Source organism: Cylas formicarius, unplaced genomic scaffold (assembly GCF_029955315.1).
Source record: "Cylas formicarius isolate icCylForm1 unplaced genomic scaffold, icCylForm1.1 PGA_scaffold_8__14_contigs__length_24414737, whole genome shotgun sequence".
Lineage (NCBI taxonomy): Eukaryota > Metazoa > Arthropoda > Insecta > Coleoptera > Brentidae > Cylas > Cylas formicarius.
Genome location: NW_026844361.1, coordinates 1,595,665 through 1,615,741, shown reverse-complemented (window position 1 = coordinate 1,615,741; position 20,077 = coordinate 1,595,665). Strand labels below are relative to the sequence as shown.

At 34.6% G+C, this 20,077-nt stretch overlaps 2 protein-coding genes across 2 annotated transcripts in view; both read right to left on the bottom strand.

Annotated features, from left to right (window-relative positions):
- The window catches only part of LOC132706309 (probable cytochrome P450 6a23), a 94,773-nt gene extending 87,543 nt beyond the window's left edge, over positions 1–7,230 (bottom strand). Inside the window, exons 1-2 of the mRNA XM_060677576.1 lie at positions 7,155–7,230; positions 2,815–2,971 (exon numbers count right to left, since the gene is read on the bottom strand). Of these exons, the coding sequence (XP_060533559.1) occupies positions 2,815–2,950 (136 nt within the window). The 5' untranslated portion in view covers positions 2,951–2,971; positions 7,155–7,230. The remainder of the gene's footprint in view (positions 1–2,814; positions 2,972–7,154) is intronic.
- A 6,103-nt stretch (positions 7,231–13,333) lies between these two features.
- LOC132706243 (retinal homeobox protein Rx-A-like) overlaps positions 13,334–20,077 on the bottom strand; it is a 33,756-nt gene continuing 27,012 nt past the window's right edge. Inside the window, exon 5 of the mRNA XM_060677458.1 lies at positions 13,334–13,579. Within this exon, the coding sequence (XP_060533441.1) occupies positions 13,354–13,579 (226 nt within the window). The 3' untranslated portion in view covers positions 13,334–13,353. The remainder of the gene's footprint in view (positions 13,580–20,077) is intronic.

Genomic DNA, 20,077 nt, shown 5'->3' with positions numbered 1-20,077 from the left:
GATGTCATTTTGTCATGGCCTACTCCATTTAAATGCTGAAATGTATTAAAAATCCATTTTTCTGGATAAAAACATAAGTAACCATATTGTATCGTACATCGTTGAATTCGCAATGAAAAGCACAACCTAATACTGTGTGTACTTTTTTTCCGTCCCATAAGAAAAATCAAAGTTGATGGTGGTTCCATGGAATCGAAACGCTGTAATGAAAATTTGTTAACGTCAATTTGGAGAGATTAAAAAGTGCCAATGGAAAAGTGTTTTCCGTTTTTTCATATCTTTTCAAATAGCTTTAAAAAATAATAAAAACGAAATCGCAATATTTCGGTTTTTCTCGGATATTTCCGGAACGGCTTGGAATTTTCAAATTTGTAAAACGGGATCTTGTTCGGTATCAAAATGCGCAACTTTTGTCTAATTTAACCGACACTGTATCTCTTATAGTTTCCGAGATCCCCATGCTGTGCATTCTTATCTTGGACACACTGTATATATATATATATATATATATATATATATATATATATATATATATATATATATATATATATATATATATATATATATATATATATATATATGATGACACTATATTCTGGGATATCATCCGTTCGCTCGTTGAACTCCGACTGGAATCCTGCAGACGTTTCGCCAAAATCTCACTTGGCATCTTCAATGCTTGCGCTCCGAAAACACTTCGAACACTCGAAGTGTTCGAAGCGCGAGCATTGAAGATGCCAAGTGAGATTTTGGCGAAACGTCTGCAGGATTCCAGTCGGATGCAAGATTTGCAGGATTCCAGTCGGATGCAGGATTCCAGTCGGAGTTCAACGAGCGAACGGATGATATCCCGGAATATAGTGTCATCACATTTTTCCATCCGTGAATCAATACGTGAGAATATATATATATATATATATATATATATATATATATATATATATATATATATATATATATATATATATATATATATATATATATATATATATATATATATATATATATATATATATATATATATATATATATATATATATATATATATATATATATATATATATATATATATATATATATATATATATATATATATATTAAAATTAGTTAAACATGTAAGTAATAGTAGAAAATTAGATGCCTACGAAAGCTTAGAAATTGTTAAGAGAAGGAATAAGGCACTGAACAAGGACAGAGGTCCAATCCCATTTAGCCCATTATACGCGCTGATTGGTTGCTTGAACAGTGCGTAATTCCCTCTCCCACTTCCCGATGTGTATATATATATAGAGAGCATTTATTCTATTAAGTTTAGTTTTAATCTTCTCCTGAAAATGCCAACTTGGTTGGCGAAACGCGCGTCGAGTACGTAACATTGAGTTTCGGTTTGTGGTAAAACGCGTTATTGTGTGGAATTGATTACATGCTACAATTTCAGTTTTATGGAATTTTATGTCCGGTTTCGTGATTGTGTTCGGCAACTGCTGATGAGTTTGTTTTAGTCTTTTATGTTTTTTAAGCCTAGTTAGTAGTTTTTCCTTCGGTATCTCCAATGTATTCTTTGAAACATGTGCGTGGAGCGCTCTAAAATGTTTTGGACAAGTGGACTTGTTTTGACGTTACCTATGCTCAGTGTGTTTTGAATGTAAGCAAGGACAACAGTGGGAAGTGTGGGATTGCTTTCGGACTCATTGTTTTTGGAAGCTTGTGGTGAAGTGTATTTTGCTATGGAACGCTTAATATTTCTAATGTTGAAATTATTAGAGAGAAAAGCAGATGTAAGGTGTTTTAATTCTGGGTTCAATGACACAAGAGTAACAAACAAGAGAGTTGATAACCCATGATTCTTGGGCCGGATGTTGATGTGTCGATCTGTGTGCGTAGATTTTCTGTAAACAGAATGACCTAATGTTAAGTCTGATTTTCTATTGGTTAGAATATCTAAGAATGGAAGATTATTATTGTTAACCAACGAAAAATCTATAAGCAATTAGGCAAGTTTAATTTATAGAGTAAAAAGTGAGCCATTTTCAGTTAAGCTGAAGAAGCCAACAGGATGATTAGCGAAACGTAAGCAAGTTCGATTCAACAACAGGCGACGCAGGAGGAATCCAGAAGATTTATAAATAGTATTGCACTAGCCTGTGGAAGTTTCTTTGAAAATTTACTGATAATTATTTACAAAATTGATAGCAAAAAGGTTTTTGCAAAATTACACTCAAATTTACCTTGAGAAGAAAACGTTTTGACAACATTCTGAAACCTTGAAAATAAGTTCCAGTATTTTCTCTTAGTCGTTTTTTTTTTGCACGACTTAGTTTTGGAGATATAGCCAGTGTGTAACCCCATAATTTTTGAAGCCACCCTGTATTTCCTAAGTGCACATATTTTTGTGCAAATTCAGCAAGAAGAACGTTTTTAGTAAAGTTAATAATTAAAAATTTTCCATTTGGAATGTCCGAAGACATAAACTTCAAAACTCATAGAGTAAAAAATGAGACCCGGTATAATTCTTGACCGGAAATTCACGAAAATTCATTATAACTAAGTCTTGTGGTCTGACGAAAGCTATCTATCTTTTTAGCACCAAATCCTGAAACGGAATAAAATATAGGGCGCTGCAGTTAAAATTCCTGCCTCCAATTCCAATAACAAAGAATCGGGACACCCTGTATATAATACTACGGCGGTTAATCTCAAAATTGCCTTAAACACAAATAACTTTTGTTTTAAAAACTTCTTCATCGCTATTGCGGGTTGTGAGAAGCCATCTTATTTGAGACCACCTTGAATTTGTTTGAAATTTTAACATACCCTTAGGTATACTCGGAGCTATGAAAGGTACGCCCTTCTTCGACCAGTAAGTAAATGCGTGCTTGTAATATACGAAGATCGCCAGAGTTAGGATCGCGGCGATGACGGGAAGCTGCAGCAATATGGCGGCCAACATGGCGTTGTTTTAAAGTTGAGCCTGCAAGTGGTAAAAACGCAATATGTTCAGCACCTACGAAATGTTGTACAATTTTAATAATTATCCATTTAAGATGTTCCTGTATCTTATTTCAATAATTACGTCACTGAAGAAAAACAGTTAAATACAAAAAGTGTTTGACCCTAAATATATATTTTATTTATAGTACTTTTATGTATACAGGTTGTCTCGTTGTGCCAGGAGAGCAACCGGCTTAATTTTTTAAAGGAACACTCTGTATTTAGCACTTTGGGTTTGAGGTTTAATTATGTATCATTTCATACATATTACTTTTATTACAAAAGTTGATAATTTGTTGCCGGTTTTCTGCAACAACTCAATGCTTTATTTTAAACATCACTTAACCTATATAATGTCCTATCCTAAATATATTTTTTTAAAGATTAATTACTTAAATTCAGTATAAAATCAACAAGTAATGCAAGTAAATAGAACTTATTACGAATAAGAAATGATCGAACATTTAAACATTTTTAAGTCTTGAATCCCCATAAAAAAAGGCTAGGAGTTTCAAGTCAGTTCCTTAAATTTAATATGAAACCAACAAGTCGCGCAAGTAAATAAAACTTATTACTAATTACAAAATATTTTCTACATAATCCCTGGAAACATGTAGTATGATTTCAATTTTCGCAATAGCATTTCTAACCGCGTCTGTTGCATCAAATATTTCTACCCAATTCTCATTTTTAAGTCTTGAATACTATTAGACTTATTTTTATACCTTTCCATTTTTTATGCAGGCCCATAAAAAAAAGTCCAGGGGTGTAAAGTCAGGTCTCCTTGCTGGGCAATCCATGGCCCCGTCCCAATCCAAAATGGAAAAGGTTGATTTTAAACCATTTCTAACAGGCATGATATGGCGCCATATTTTGTTGGAAAACAATACCTTCATTAATATCGTCGGGTGGATCCCACACCACACTCCTCCGACCCTGTTTCCTTATTCTTTTTACATAATTTTCATTTGAGATACACCAGTAATAAATATTTTTTCTGATGAACATACCGGCCGTATTGAAAATGGCCTCATCGGTAAGTAGATTTTTTTTTTGAATGTCGCTTTCAAAATAGTGGTTAATTCCATAAGGGAACAATAAAAAAATCTTGTTTGAAGATTCTGTGTGGATGGTAGTTATTAAATTTTAAAGTCCTCACAACATTAGGCTCACTAATATCCGGTAGATCTCCGATACATCTCTTTACGAATGATAGTTGTTTTGTTCAATGAACTAGAGAACTTATTGAACTATTATTGACTACCACTCCACGTTCAAGATCGCGAACTATTCGTGAAATGTTTCTTATTATTTCTTATGAAACATTCATGAAGATCTAAACGCTCTTGGATCTAAATACTCTTAGTGACAACTAATGGTCAAATGTAAACTGTGTATCTCTGCCCAGGCAACAGTTTTATTAGTAAAAATAAAAGTGCTAAATACTGGGTATTCCATTTTTAAAGAATAAGTTTTTTAAATTAGGAAAAACAAGCCTTATTTTAAAGTCTCGTGGCTCCAGGAAAGAACATCCCGTCGTTAGGTGCTGTAGGGTTTTTGGTTTTAAGTGGTACAATCTGCAAAGATCACTTTCTATCTTTTGTTTTAGAATGAACCTACTGTAGTGCTTAGTTGCAATGACTTGATCCTGAATGGCACCAATAAATCCTTCAATCTCCTTCTGTCATATATATCGTAGGTAATTCCTAATCTGTATCAGTGCCATTAATAATGGCGGCATACCTGCTATGTAGCTGTTTTTGTTACCATTCTTCTACAATTTCTTGCAAGCAATTTCTGTTTTCTTTTTCATGTGCGGCGGTTCCTGCTAGGTGCTTGTTTTGGGTTTCTTAATCCTTTTCCACGATATAAAGCTTATTCATTGAAGAGTTTGGATGGTGGTAAGTGTTGTACGGACCAGCCTATCCAATCTCTCCAAATCACAGAACTGGAAGCACCCATGAGTTTATTTTTCAACCTTTGCACGTGTCGAGCTCTGTGTTAATATTATTTTCAGCCTTTTTAATAAAGCAGTTGCTGCTTTTTTTTACGACTGAACACTCGATATTAAATGCTTGACAAAACCCTAAGTATTTGAATTTTTCATTAACTGTCAAAGGCGAAAATATGGATAGGTCTGCTAAAACAATAATCTGGGAGTCTGCCATTTTTCCATAAAGGCACACTTTTCCACACCAAAGGACATTTTGACAGTATATTATTATGATTATTATTTCTTCCACAGGTTACTGTCTGGGCCAGGTTTTAACCAAGGTGTCCTTCATCTGGACAAAACTTTGCGGACAATCGTCAACATTCCAATATTTTGGATATAAATCTTGACCTTGAAACGTCCAACGGCTGGAGATGCTCAGGTAAGTTTTTATGTCCATTGCTGATATGACTGTGGGAAATATGTGGACTCTTTCCAGGTCCCACAGCTGGTTCAGCTCAAATGATAGCTTTGTCAGCGTAGGCTTTCTGGATGTTTTCATCTACTGGAATGGCAATGACGATAACGGTAAGTGAACCTTTTTCTTTATCTAGTACCATTATTTGGAACTGTGCGATCCGTCTGAATGCTCATATTCCAAATAAGTGTGTATTCTTTGTTTCTCTTTCTTGTAATATTCATTCCTCGTCTTGAGCAATGCAGTTTTTACAGTACTTTCTTGATGGGGGAAGCCTAGAGCATTTCCTCTCAGTCTTGTAATGTGAATGGAGATGAAAAACTGTTCTGTCTTTAAGTAGGCTTGCTTGCTTGCTTTAAGTAGGCTACCGAGACCTGTTTGCTCACTTCCGACATGTACACCTACACCTAGCATGTAAATCTATCTTTCAGCTTTATTTTTTATTGTTTTCAAAATTATATAGTACAGCTAACTAGAATAATCCGGTTCTCAGAAAATTCCCTGACTTTTACACATATTCTCTGATTTTCATGTGACATTTTCATTGCAATTTTGCAAAAAAGGTATTATTGAATAATTTGAAACGCGTTTCGTTGTTCTGTGTAATAATGCCATGCGTTTCTTCTGCGCCACGGATCATGATTTATACTTAAAACCAAGATGGCCTGGCATCTTTGACATATGACACATATCACCTTATCAGCTATCACTTAAATTTTTTATTCGAAATAGAAAGATGTGTTCAGGGCGCTAAAATATATATGGGAGTTCGCCGTTCTGTAACACAGATTTCGAATGAGACTTAAAATGATGTTGCTGTATGTGTATTGTGGATACTTTTACGGTGTATCTCAGTTATTTTTAAAGATAGAGAGTCGCGATTTTCGCGACACTATGCTACTTTTTTGTAAAGTTAAAGATGCCGTCTACAAAATTATCATAGCCCTCTTGGTGTTTGAGAAACAGGGTGAAAATCCAAAACTATCGATTTTGGGATCACCCTCGTATCTCCGATGTCTTATAAGTTATTGAAGGGTTGAAAAAATGTTGCTATGGGATTTTTTCCTTAAAGTAACGTGGAGTAGTTTAGTTGCTATAACCGTTTTTTAGTTATGAAGCAAACATATATATTTTTTTAAAGGAACACCTTATATATTATTTTTTATTTTGTTTCGAAAATTAAGGTCAAAATTCTTTTTTTTTTTCTTTTTTTACTCTATTGCCAGCAGTCAACTAAATTAACTAAAAATAAGATACATCTGAGCAGTTATTACTCTACAAAATACAATTTACTTATTTTCGAAAAAACAGAATGAAAATGTATTTTTTGAAAATAATTATGTTATATTAAAAACATAATAGCAAATGTGTCAACGGAGATACGAGGGTGCTACCAAAATCGATAATTTTGGATTTCACCCTGTATCTCAAAAACCGCGACGTTCTATCTCAAAAAATAACCGGGGGACCCCATAGAAAGTACCCAAAATTGGATTCTTTAATTTAAATGAAATTAGTTTTTATTATAACAATAGTTAAGATTAATTTATTGTTTTGTTATTAATTATAAGTATAATAATTAGTTAATAGTAAACTATGAAGTAATTGCAAAGACTTACGTGAGTGTACCAATTTTTATATGAATTCAAGTTAAACGATATTTATAAATGGGTAATCACAAAAAACACTTTCCTTGCAGATAAAAATTAATTGAATTGTTCTCAAAATGGAAAACTGAACTAAACTACTTACACTAAAAATTAAGCTGGGTGAGTCTCTAAGCGGCACTGACTCGAAAAGCTACTATCCCAAAACCTGCTCCACTTACGAGGAGTGCTATTAAAAACTCATCTTTATACATTTTTATCTCGGGCACTTTAAATTAATTCAACCGTTAGGATATCTCGCGTCCTTCGTACCCACGCGTATTTTTTAAAAGTACCCGCTTGCTCGATTACATTCAAATTTTGAAAATAACCCACGTGTTTACGAATTTCCGATTTCGCAACGACGCTCGTACCAAAAGTAACTTCAAATTTTCAGTTTCAAATAAATATTAATCGGTGTAAGTAATGCAATTCAAACTTTTGTTGAAATTTCAAATTTTGGAGAAAATTTTATGATCGGACTTTGTTTTTCCCTAAACAAGAGCTGAATAATAAAGGTCCCTGATTTTATATTACTATGTTCGCTATACGCATATATTTTAGTTTTAAACTCCACAGAGAAAAATATTTTTGGGTGGATTTAACGAAAAAAATTTCGCAACTATATGTTATTCGCGATAGCCGAAGTCGGCCATTACCCGAATTTTTGCCTACGATGCGTTGCGAACATGGAAATATGTCCATAAAGCGCCCATAATGAGTTACCAGTTGGAAATTGATGTTGGTTGATGAAATTACTCTTGATGCTAGTTGAGCTGGCAACAACGCACCACAAAATTTCAGTCTTGGAATGGTAATTTGTTTTAAGGGTGCAACGCGAGTTTTGGCAGTGTTAAGTTTAAGTTAAGTATTAAGTTGTGAAATTATAGAAAGAATTTATGGTTTAGTTACTTTGACATTGTGACGTAAATTCATAGCATATTAAAGATTGTCGTGTTTTAAATAGTAGTAATATATAATAATAGTAATCCAATGTTTTGTTTTGCTCTTCTCCGATATGAAGAATGTTGGATTCGGAATTTGATTGAATTGATGTGTCATTTGATGACCATTTTTGAACTGGAAAACCGTAATCACATAAGAGTTTGGATAGTTTATCCTTTATTTCTTGAACTTCTCCTTTGGCGTCGCCACCAGTTAGAAGACCATCTACATAAAAATCATGAAGGATTATGGAGCAAACTTTTGGTAAATCAATTTTATGGCGATGAACCACCTCGTGTAAGGATCTTATGGCGAGAAATGGGGCAGAAGTAGTACCGTAGGTTACAGTGTTAAGATTGTAAACAAGACACTCGTCATCGGGGTTAAAACGCCAAATAATTCTTTGTAGTTTGCGTTGATTGGGTGTTATGAGCACTTGTCTATACATCTCAGCAATGTCTAAACAATGTTGTGTCGTCTGAATCGCAGAAGGATGTTTAATAAATTGCCTTGTATGGTTGGACCTACTAACATTAGTTGAGTGATAACCTGATGAGGACTTTGAAGAACCATCAAATACACACTCCTTGAACACAGAATGATGAGGAAGAAAGAAAGCCGAACTCATGATATTTACATTCTACATTGAGAAATCGATTGATTGCTATTGCTCAAGAATCTCCAAGGCAATGCGGTGTTAAAAGGGTTTCAAATGTCACCAACACGTGTAATTGCGCTAAATACATAAAAATGAAACGAAATGTTCAAAATAAAATGTAAAGCAGTTGTCAAATAAAGGCACTTATGTCACAGGCTGTTTTCAAACCTGGTGCAGTGGTTTCTGGTCAACGTCGTATCTGCTCGGTCGGCGGTGCATCGCTGAAACGTTAGCGGAGCCGTGAAGTCGGTAGATGGAATAGAGAGAAAAGCGACTCGGTGTAGGGGCAATCGCTTTTGCAGGAGCGCAGTAATCCACAGGTTTTTCACTTTTAACGCTTGTTGGTGGCTCAAAATCAGGTTCGGAGGAACCAGAATGTTGTGCGGTAATCGAAGGAGCAGTAAAAGTTTTGAGAATTTTACGTTTTCATGAGTTTATTGCAAAAAAAACACATTGGCACTAACAATTACATATATTAAAAAATATATTTTATTTTTTCAAACTTTACCACCGCCCTGTATCTCAAAAGTTAAGACGTATAGGACATATGTACATATGAAGTATTCTTTTTAAAATGGAGCCAAAATTTCCATCTTTTTTTCGCATTTCGATCGCCAAGCGTCTGCTCTTATGGCTCCATCCTCCATGTTTTTAAAGCCACGAGGTTATCGTTATCGTTTACCGTTTCCGTTTGTTTACTGGGCAAAATTAGAACGTCCGTACCATATTACTTGCCTTGTTACTTTCAAAAATCGATGAAATCGAATTCTCGAAAGTATCTGTGCTAGTATAAAAATATTGTATATCGGTAACGGTAAGACCTGCGGGATGGCCGTTGGCACAGAAATCACCGTCGAAAAAAAATTTTTTTTTTCTGTTTGTCCGTTCTCCGTTCTCGTCTTTTGGTTTTTTCTGAATAACTTTCGAACCATTGCAGCTACAAAATAGAAATTTGACGCCTTTTTAAACCTCCACGAGGTACATAAGCTTATAAGAAATGGCTCTGATCCGACGCCGGTATCCATCTTTTTTTCGCGATTTTCGATTTTTTTTTGGACGATGAGTGTCCGAAATTTAAAGCAATCGACTTCATAGTTGGCACATAAATGCAGCTTTGCCCCGTAACGAAACCTATTGAAAATGGGGGGGCTGGGGAGTCGGGAAGTATTAAAAATCGCATGTGCGAGGGTCTACAAAAAAGATCATTTTTCAAAAACTATTTACAAGACCAAAAAAACCAGAATACGCAGAGGAAACGACTCCATAAATTTTTATTCTTGACAATTTTTCAAAAATATACAGGGTGCGCCGCAAATTCAAAAAAACTGAAAAATTAGTCCCCGTATTAGTGAAAATTGGCAATAATTTCAAATTTGTGTTTTAGATGTCAGTAGCCCAACCCCAATCCCCAACCCCAACCCCAAGTAGCTTAAACTTTTGTATTTACAGGATGTTCGCGATATTCCGTGCAGTATTAAAGAACAGTACCCAAATTTGCAGCTACGGACTACAGACTTGGGAGAGAAGTTGAAGTCTGGACTCTTATTTAGACTCTTTAAATTTAAATTTTTGAATTTTTTTTGGTGGTTATTTTGGTATCCAGAAAAACAGGTTTTCCTCCAAAGCCATTCATCCGATCGGAAAAATTTTACATCTGTAATACGTGGGAGACCCGGCGCTGTAACTTTTGTTTACGCATTTTTTCGATTATATACAAGGTGTTTTAGTTATAGACAAAAATCTAAAAGACCCTGAAAATTGTTCTTTTTGAGAGTAAATTATTAACCGTAAATCAAAATTCGTCCAAACAATAGCTAATCCGTTCCAACAAGTAGGCCGTATCAAGGGCTCCAATTTTTGTATTTACGGTTTTCGTCTATCACATACGCTGCTCGAGATATTTGAAATAATCCAAATGAAAATCACTATTTCTCACCCTCAATCTAGACGCGATGACGTCGTTTAATATTACCACGTATTGCATGGTTTCAGAATACAAGTAATTTCTTGAAAACCAATAACTCCATTGGAAAAATTCGGATATTAGGAAACTAAGGAGATCCAGGGCTATATCCTCTATTTCGAACATTGTTGGAATTATATACAGGGTACGTCGTTTGTGGGCAAAAAATTGTAATAGATCATGGAAATTTCCGCTTTTGTGGGTGAATTCTTGGCGATAAATGAAAAACTTTTAAAGATGTGATAATTTGATAGTGTGTCGAGAGAGAGTTTAAGGTTTCGTCTATAATACAGGGGGCGCAAGATATTTGAAAAAATATAATTTTAAATTGCAATTACCTGTACAAATTTTAACATTTACCGTAGTTTGCCGTAACTTTGAAGTTCGACGAGATGTGAAGGACACTTTATACAGTGTGCATTCACAATAAAATGACATCGATTTTATGAAAATTCCATAGCGGTCCGCAGGATCACGATAGAAAAACAATGCGTCGCTCCTCTGGGACAAGAATCCCCGAAGCACCTTCGTTTTAAAATAAAAAGGTGAGTCGCGCTATTTGCTACTAACTTACCCCGCTCACCGACGATTTTTTGCAAGCAATCTTGCCTTCTAATTTCATTATTTTTCTTGCGTTCAGTCCTTGATATTCGAAAAGCCCTTCTCAGATAATCCAATTGAACTGCGTCTATTTTTTTCTTTGTTTTCTGTGTCGTTTGTCACCTCCGACCCCGAACCATAAGTTAGGACGGGTTCTACTATTATAGGATAAATAGGGATTTTTCTTGTTGAGAGTTGGTTAGACCATAGTAAGGAGAATCTGCACATTTTTGTGACCTTGTTTTCTGTAACAGTCTGATCTCCAGATCCGGGTCTTCGTCTTTATCGCCTATTCGCATACCGGGTTTTTTAAATTCGAATCTCACTATTAGGATATCGGTAACGGTAAGAGACACAGGGTTACTTAAATTAGGGCAAAGTTGCCCATCGGTGAGTTCAATAATATTCCGTTTTGAAATTGAAGTTATTGTTACTTCCGGAAGTATGGCGGAAAATCTGAAACTTTCGGTGTTGGTTTCATTTTTTTATATCTATATTTTAAAACTCTATCTGTAAATACATTACAACTTTTTAGTCTTCCTCTTATGGCCAGGTCAAAAATTCCTTACGACGTTTCGTTTTCCTCAAATCATCATAACTTTATTTTTTCTTATGGTCGCCATATTGTATTTTTGCAGTGTTGAATAGCCCGTATTATTGCCTTTTTATTGATGTATCACAAGTTGTATTTGTGTTCCCTCAAATTCTAAATATTTAACAAAAACTTTTATACAATAGTAAGCTACGAATTTTCATATCTGTCGACGACATTTTAATATCTTGGACTTCACCAATGAAGAAAAACGACACATTGTAAAACTTTATTATGAGAACCATATAAATGGTATCGAGACATCGAAATAGTATATTATGCAACAAGTGCGGTAAACGGTATTTGACTCAAGAGTTTATTTGACACGAGCGGAGCGCAGCGGATCGAGTTTTTAATAAATGAGTCGCTTAAAAAGTTTACCGAACGTGTTGCATGCTATACTTTTTCTACAACCGTTAGTTTTTGGTTACATTTTCGCAAAACAACACAAATACATCCACTGACATGACCGTCAGAACAAACAAACGTCAAAATTCAAAGCGTGGGAAATATCTCGGAAAACATTGTTTTAATTATTGGATAGAAATCGCTCTGAGTTTACTTCGTTTGTAAAACTAAATTAAGATTATGAATGTACAATTAATGAGAAGCTTCAGGGTATTTTAAAAAAGTTAACAATAATAATAGCTATATGTAAAGATAATAAATAAATTACAAAACGATGATCAATATTTCGAATTTGAGGGAACAGAAATACAACTTGTGAAACGCCAATAAAAAGAAAATAATATGGGCTCTTCAGTATTGTAACAAGTTCCAATAATAATGAATTTCCAGATTTTCCTTAAGTTTTAAATTAAAGACATAAAAAAATAAAGTCGAAAACGCGAAATTTCAGATTTTTCGCCATATTTCCGAAAGTAACAAAAATAACTTCAATTTCAAAACGGAACATTATTGAAATCATCGATGCGCAACTTTTCCCTAATTTAATTTACACACAGTTACCGAGATCCTAATGGTGAGAGTCAAATTCGAAATATCCGGTATATTTTTTTTTTGTAATGTTCATATTCATACGCCATTTCGCTGGATGTGAAGACTCTTGAAAATCCAATTGACCAACGGAATCCGTTCAATGAACCGCGAATCCGGTAGAATAGTCAAGAAATTCTGGTTTCTGTCCAAAAATCCGATCGAATGAACCAAAAACTGTATAGAAACCCTATACACCTTCGTAAGGACTGTATCCTGCTCTGGTACCTTTCTGTCTGTCGATCAGTTCGGTACTGGAGCGCTGGGCTGCATCCCCTCGTCTGCACAAACTGTCTGGCACGCATATCAGATTTCTTGAGCCTGTCAAATAGAAGCTTCAGGTTACTGTATCGTAACCCTTCTCGAGATCAATAAAAATCACATGCTTTAGCATGTTTCTAGTTGTTCGTTTTCCTAGTATTTGCCGGAGAGTGAAGATATTGTCTGCACAGAACTTCCCAGCTCGAAAACCTCAATATCACGGCGACGTAAAAAAAAAGCATTTTTCGAATAAAATCGTCGTATAATCGTCAACAAAAGAAATAAAACAATCATTCGCGACCCGCGTTTTCCGCCCTCGGCTTCAGCGTCAGCAGGTCTGAGTCTATGGAGATGTCGTCGTCGTGGGCCACTGGCGACATCCCCATCGCATACCCGGTGCAGTCGTCCACCTCGGACAGCAAAATGTGGTCGGGAGAATCGATCAGGTTGGCCCGCATAGACCCGGTGATCCTGTCCGCTATGGAGATAGTGTCGTTGAGACGGTCTTGGAGGTCGCTGCAAGTCGACACCGTTAAGCGCTTCGCGCGACGCATTATGAAAAAATGCGATGTATACCGTCGGACGTTAATAGGTTAATAACGTGCTGTTGAGGAAACTAAAAAAATTCTATCACTTCTGAAGATGGTTATATATTGTTTGAGGGTGGCGGAGCTAAAGGAGGAGCATGAGTGATTGCCATATTGGTGAAAGATTATGAGCTGAGTAGCGGTTAAAATTGTTTAGTTGCTGGATTCTCGAAAGAATTTTACTTTTATCGAGTACGATTTGATATCAGGTTTCATAGTTCTGTTCCGCAACTGCGGTCTTAAGGCTTTTTCATGTTCTTTGAGCCTGGCCTCTCCAATGTATTCTTTACAGCATATGTAAACCCCTGCAAACGGATCGAAGACATTGAGAAATTTTTCGACAAGTGGTAAATCTGATTTGACTTTATATTAAAAACTTTTGATATGTGGTCAGTGATGTTTTGAATGCACGGAAGGACAACAGTGGCAAGTGCGAGGTTGCTTTCGGACTTATAAGACTTGAAATGTTGTGATGAAGTGCATTTTGTGATGGAACGCTTAATATCTCTAATGTGGAAGTTATTAGAGAGAAGAGCAGAGGTAAGGGCTTTTATTTCTGGGTACAGTAACTCGAGCCGAGATAGTTTTACGGCTCTGTAAAGAAGAGAGTTGATAACCGATGATTTTTGAGCTGGATGATTATATGACCATGTTTTAAGGTATCGGTTCGTGTGCGTAGGTTTTCTGTAAACAGAATGACCCAATGTTGGCAAAGAAAATCACAATAACGAAACCGGACAACAAACCTTATTCGATAAAACTAAAATTCTTGCATTCTACCAACATAAAATTCCAGAATATATAGAAATCTATAGACAAACAATCTTAACCGCGACTCAGGTCTTTACCTGCCTACAATATGGGAATCAGTCATCCGAGACAATGTTTATGCCCTCCTTTAGCTCCTCTTCCCTCATTACCATATAAGCAAGTATGGTCTGTTCTTAGATATAAGAAAGTGACCAATTGCTTTTGAATGGGATTATCCAAGAGTGGTCATTAACATTCAATGCAACAAGAGTATTACCTAAAGTTTCGGAATTTAAATTCAGGTAAAATTGTGGTGCGTAATAGAAAATAATTTTATACCCACCTGTGTTTAATATTCTTTGGTTTGGTATACTACTTAGTTTAAGTTTATTAGTAATCATTCTTATTTCGTGTGTAATACATAGTGTTTTGAATCGTGTGCGAATTATGCAAAATATGTGCGAGTCTAGTGTATCTCAGGAGATGCTCCCGCCCAAATGTAGAAAATACTATTCTATTGAGACTAAAGAAGTTATAAACAATGTTTATTTGACTCTCATTATACGTGCAATGCAGCAAGCAAGCATCCTTAGAAGAAACTGCCACATTGACGAAAATTCCAACATCAACTGTATGGAAAATTGTGAATAATCCCATTTCAGCGATGAAAAAAAGAAGCGATGCTGACATTTTCTCGAGTGTAGATGAAAGTGATCAAGATATAATAAGGAGTAACATTTACCAGTTATACAAGGAGCAAAGCGTGCCTACATTATATATCTTAATTAGGAGGCTTGAAAAAGATGAAACCGGTGTTAAATGTGGCAGAACTACCTTATGGAAATGTATTCAACACATCGGTTTTCGATTTAAAAAAAATTACAAAAGGCAAGTTTTAATGGAATCCTTTAGAATTCGGAAATGGAGACTAGAATATCTAGAAAAAATGATGATTTACAGAGAACAACAAAGGTCAATTATTTACTTGGATGAGACCTGGTTCGACACTTATGATACCAGGAAAAAGGGTTGGGTTGACTCAACTGATAAGTGTAAAACAAAAGCGCCATCAAAAAGAGGTAAAAGAATAACTATTTTGGATGGTTGGATTCCAAATGGACTTTCTCTGCCTGCGAAAAAATTAAAGATTCTTCTCTGGATTATACCAAAAAGCAATTAATTGAAGTTCTACAAAGCTTGAACCTACAAAAGGAATACATCTGTGATAATTATGCAAAAAATCTAGGGCATACAGTTTTAAGGCTTCCACCTTACCACTGTATATTTAATCCCATTGAACATGTTTAGCACCAACTGAAATCTGCCATTCGTCGTAACAATGTTTTTCCCCGTGTTAACTCCAATGCCATCAAACTTATAGAAACCGAAGTTTTTAACATCCCTGCACAAAGTTGGACAAATTCTGTTAAACATATAGGAAAAGCAGAACAATCTTATATCCATGTTGCAAATAATATAGAACAAATAATAATTTGAACAGGCGATGATAGCGATAGTGATACTGACATATTATGTCAATAATTTTAAGTAATTTTAGTAGATAATAAAAATAATTTGTAATTTTATTTTAGATTTAAACATAAATACATACATAAATAAATAAATATTGTTTAGTATCTTTTCTAACAAAACCCCAAATAATTAATTTCTAAGCAAAGTATGGACCTGTTCGGCCATATTTCATTCTTACAGCTTGCACGAGTCTTTCCTTAATTCGTATCAGTTATTCACTTTCTTATATCTATGAACAGACTTTACAGAGTAGAATACGAAGCAGTTTTAATTAGGCTCTGAAGAACCCAACAGGATGAAAGGCGAAACGTCAGCAGGTTCAAATCAACAACAAACGACGCAGAATGAATCCAGAAATTTTGTAAATATTTTTTGTTATATATTTAGAAGAACGCTCATAAATGTTTAGCGTTGGCACCTTGGTTATGAGTAGAGATACAAAGTCGGAAGGAATTAATTTTTTTTAATAATAATTGAAAAAGTCGAAATTGGTGTTATTAGTATTGTTTAGAACACTCAAATAAAACAATAAAAAGAAAATGGAGTTGTATTCTGCAATCACTAATAGTCATTTAGTCTACAAGAGAAATGTTTTAATTTTAGTAATCGTAATCAGTGACAAAAAACTACTAGTTTGCTAATTTAACCTACTTTGTATCTATACTCATAGGAATGTTATCAATGATGAACACTTCACTTGGATCAGCCGGTATATATAGTAATTCTGGAATTATTATACTAAATAAAAATAACAAATTGTCAACTTAAACAAATACTTTTACTATGAATAATTCAGAGAAACACGAATATTCCATAGCAATTATAGGCATTCAAATGCTTTCTAAGAAAATTCATATCATTGTATTAAAAAAAAAATCAGAAAATTATTTGTTTGCCATTATTTAGTCGCAATCAACTCACTCATAGCGTGTCTGATAGCCTAGGAAATGCTTTTTTTGCAGTTATTGACATTTATTTGCGGAAATGTTGGAGCGCCCCCACCACTTTCTTTTCAGAGTAAAAAGCATCTATCCAAAAAGTTTTGAATTTATCTCAGCGTTAAAACAGTGTTTACTCTATGTATCATTAATATAAGAAAATGTTGCAGAAAACGGCTGATAGTTAAATAATTTTTTTTTCTTCACATTTTTAGGAACATCCGTTTTCCCAATACCGTAAATCGTTCCTCTTACTGGGAAACCAGGTCAAGCAAAGATTTGCGAAGAACTGTTTTCGAACGAAATGAAGCAACTATTTCCAAATGTGATTTTTCGCCCAATGCCCAACGTTTAACGCGGAGGCGTTCCACCGTGCGGCACACATACGGCAAAATAGGTACTTTGCAGCAACAAAAACATATTCATTGATTTTATTTTATATAAATAAACTGAGAGTTTACGTGCAAACCATATTTCCGTACAAAACTAACCTATACATTTTTAGCATAGATATCATGAATTTAAAAAGGCTGGTTTAAAGGTAAAAATAGATTTAGGAATAAAATTTAGAGTTTAAGATTTTTAAGAAATATTTTTATTCGTATTATCTTATCTAATTACAAAACATTTTTTTGGTCATTTTTAACACAATAACAAGGACAACAATAAAACAAAAGTTACTTTTCTTCATCCAGAGTGTCAGAATCAGATTCTGCAGATTGTCCCATAAGAAGTAATTAGCGGGTCAGATGAAACAAGCAGCCAGTGTACGACGTCCGTATTGGTTTTAATTTTTTTGCCATGAAAAAGTCGTAAGGTTTTGTAACTCATGACTGGCCTCTAACACATCTTTAGATAATTGCCCAATAGGCAGAGGGAAGGACTAGATAATATCATTTCTCTGGAGCAACAGCTTATGCAAAATATTTACAAATCTAGAAATTAAATCTCGATTTATATCGATATTGCCGATACTAACGTTGGATTATCAAAAAAAAATAAAAAAATACGGGTCGTGTTACCATCGTTCCTATCGCCTTCCCCATATTTTGGTAGGTCTATAACCACTTCTGTGTAAAATTTAGATTTTTTCCTATTTTTTCTTTTGTCTCTTAGCTTCTTGCCTGTCATACTTTGTTGTCCACTTCAGAAGAAATATGAAGCATGTATTCGTAGCATCAAAGATATGCATGTAACGCAGGCATTCCAAATTTATATGTAGATGAGTCACATACTGCAGCTGTACTTATCATTTTTTTTGTCATTGTGGTCTTTGGGGTGGTCTTGCATACGTTACACGCTTGGCGTGGCACATTACATGTTTTTCTAATAATCATGGTGCAGACCATCGGGAAGTACTCCCCTTTCGTGTCTCCTTTGGTTCTTTTTTTAATTTAAAACCTATATCACGACAATATCTAGTTGAAGATGAACTCAAGTTCTTCCAAAAAATTTGTTTTTATCTCTGGATTGAATTAATATTTCCAGAGGTAAAATTGTACACAATATAATGTTAGCATCGCCAATATTTGGCAAAGTTTCGCTTGAAAATGCTGTGGCCACCTCGACCGTCAAGACCACATTTATAAAATATATTTATGTTTATGACTTTATCTGGAACATTCTGCAACAATACTTTCGAGTGAATATGGGCTAGCTCTCTCCGTAATAAACATACCTGGTGGATAACTTTTTTTTTGCTTCAGCGATAGTAGAGTATGAAGGCTAAATAATACCCCCCTTTCTTTTTGCTCCTCTTTGAAGTGTTATATTTTTTATATTTATTTCTACCATCAGACCGAGATCTTCTTCCGTGGTATAAACATCCATAGTAGAGGTTAAAGATGAAGCATTTTCTTAAGTCTCTTTGGTGTTGATGATATTGCAAGATTTACCACTTTTGCTGTAGTTTTTTCACCACTTTTTATTAAACTGTATTCTACTGCACGCTCAAATTTCTCAGAACACAATGCTGCAACAATAGCTCTGCTGGGACATCTTGCATTTTTCACTAAATAACTTTTTTGGTCCTCGCTGTATCGATGTCGTTGGAGTACAGACAGCGTATTGATTTAAAATGGTTACCTCTACTTCTATTCAAAAATAATTACTCTTCATATATCTTTTTTGATGACTTTTTTCCATTTTATTGAAAGTTTAGACACAAACACTTTTATCACATCTTTTAGCCGCTTCTCTGATATTTTTGGAAGTTTATATACACTTAATATAACTGACTAAATGTTTATTGCACTGCGATGATGATTGTTTATAAAAATTAACACCGTTTTATACTATGAATAGTTCTTTCCTGCTTAGATTAATATTTTTCAAATTGGGGCATTTCCAGTACCTGCAAACAAATGCAGATATAATAAAACGGGATGATTTAGGATAGCTAGATTTTATTTTATTTCTTATCCAGAAATAGAGCAATAACACAAACTAGAAAAAAAAGGTGGTACTAAACGTAACTTTTTTTTAATTCTTACTTGAAATGACGTTTTTACAAAATTTTTAAGAAAATTAATTTGCTAGCCTAGCAATAAAAAAAAGATTAAACAAATTATTACATACTCGTTTTTAATTGCATATGAATTTAGGACTTCCAAAAGGTGCGCTTTTTTGTAACTGAATCCAAAATAAATATCATTTTCTAACAAATACTCCTGGATTTCAGTTTTTCAATTTGATGAGGCTGGGGCTTTGCGTAGCAAACAGCTCGGGTAGCTCGCGTCATCCATGACAACAACACTGTCATTCGAAATATTTTTTAAAAGATTGTTTTGAGACCAATTTTCAAAAAGTTCGGTGCTTGTATTCTCGTGATAATCCAAGCCTTAATATGCTTTGCAGACAACAGCAATCAGTTTGGGACATTTTTGATTGGAATCAACCCATCCCTTGTGTAGTGTAGTATGTATCGAACCACGTTTCATCAAGGTAAATTATAGATCTGTTATCTAATCTATATCTTTTAATTTCTTGAAGGTAATTAAATCTCCAAGTGTCTATTCTGTGCAATTCCATCACTATTTGCCTTTTATCTATTTTGCGGTATGTAAATCCTATTTTACAAACAACTTTATGGAGGGTGGCACGGCTTATTCAATTCAATTATGCGTTTCACAAAAAAATTTTGGGCTCGACTGCTAGGATCATTCGCCCATTGCCGACTTCCGTCGAGGATTTTCGCTTCTGGTCAA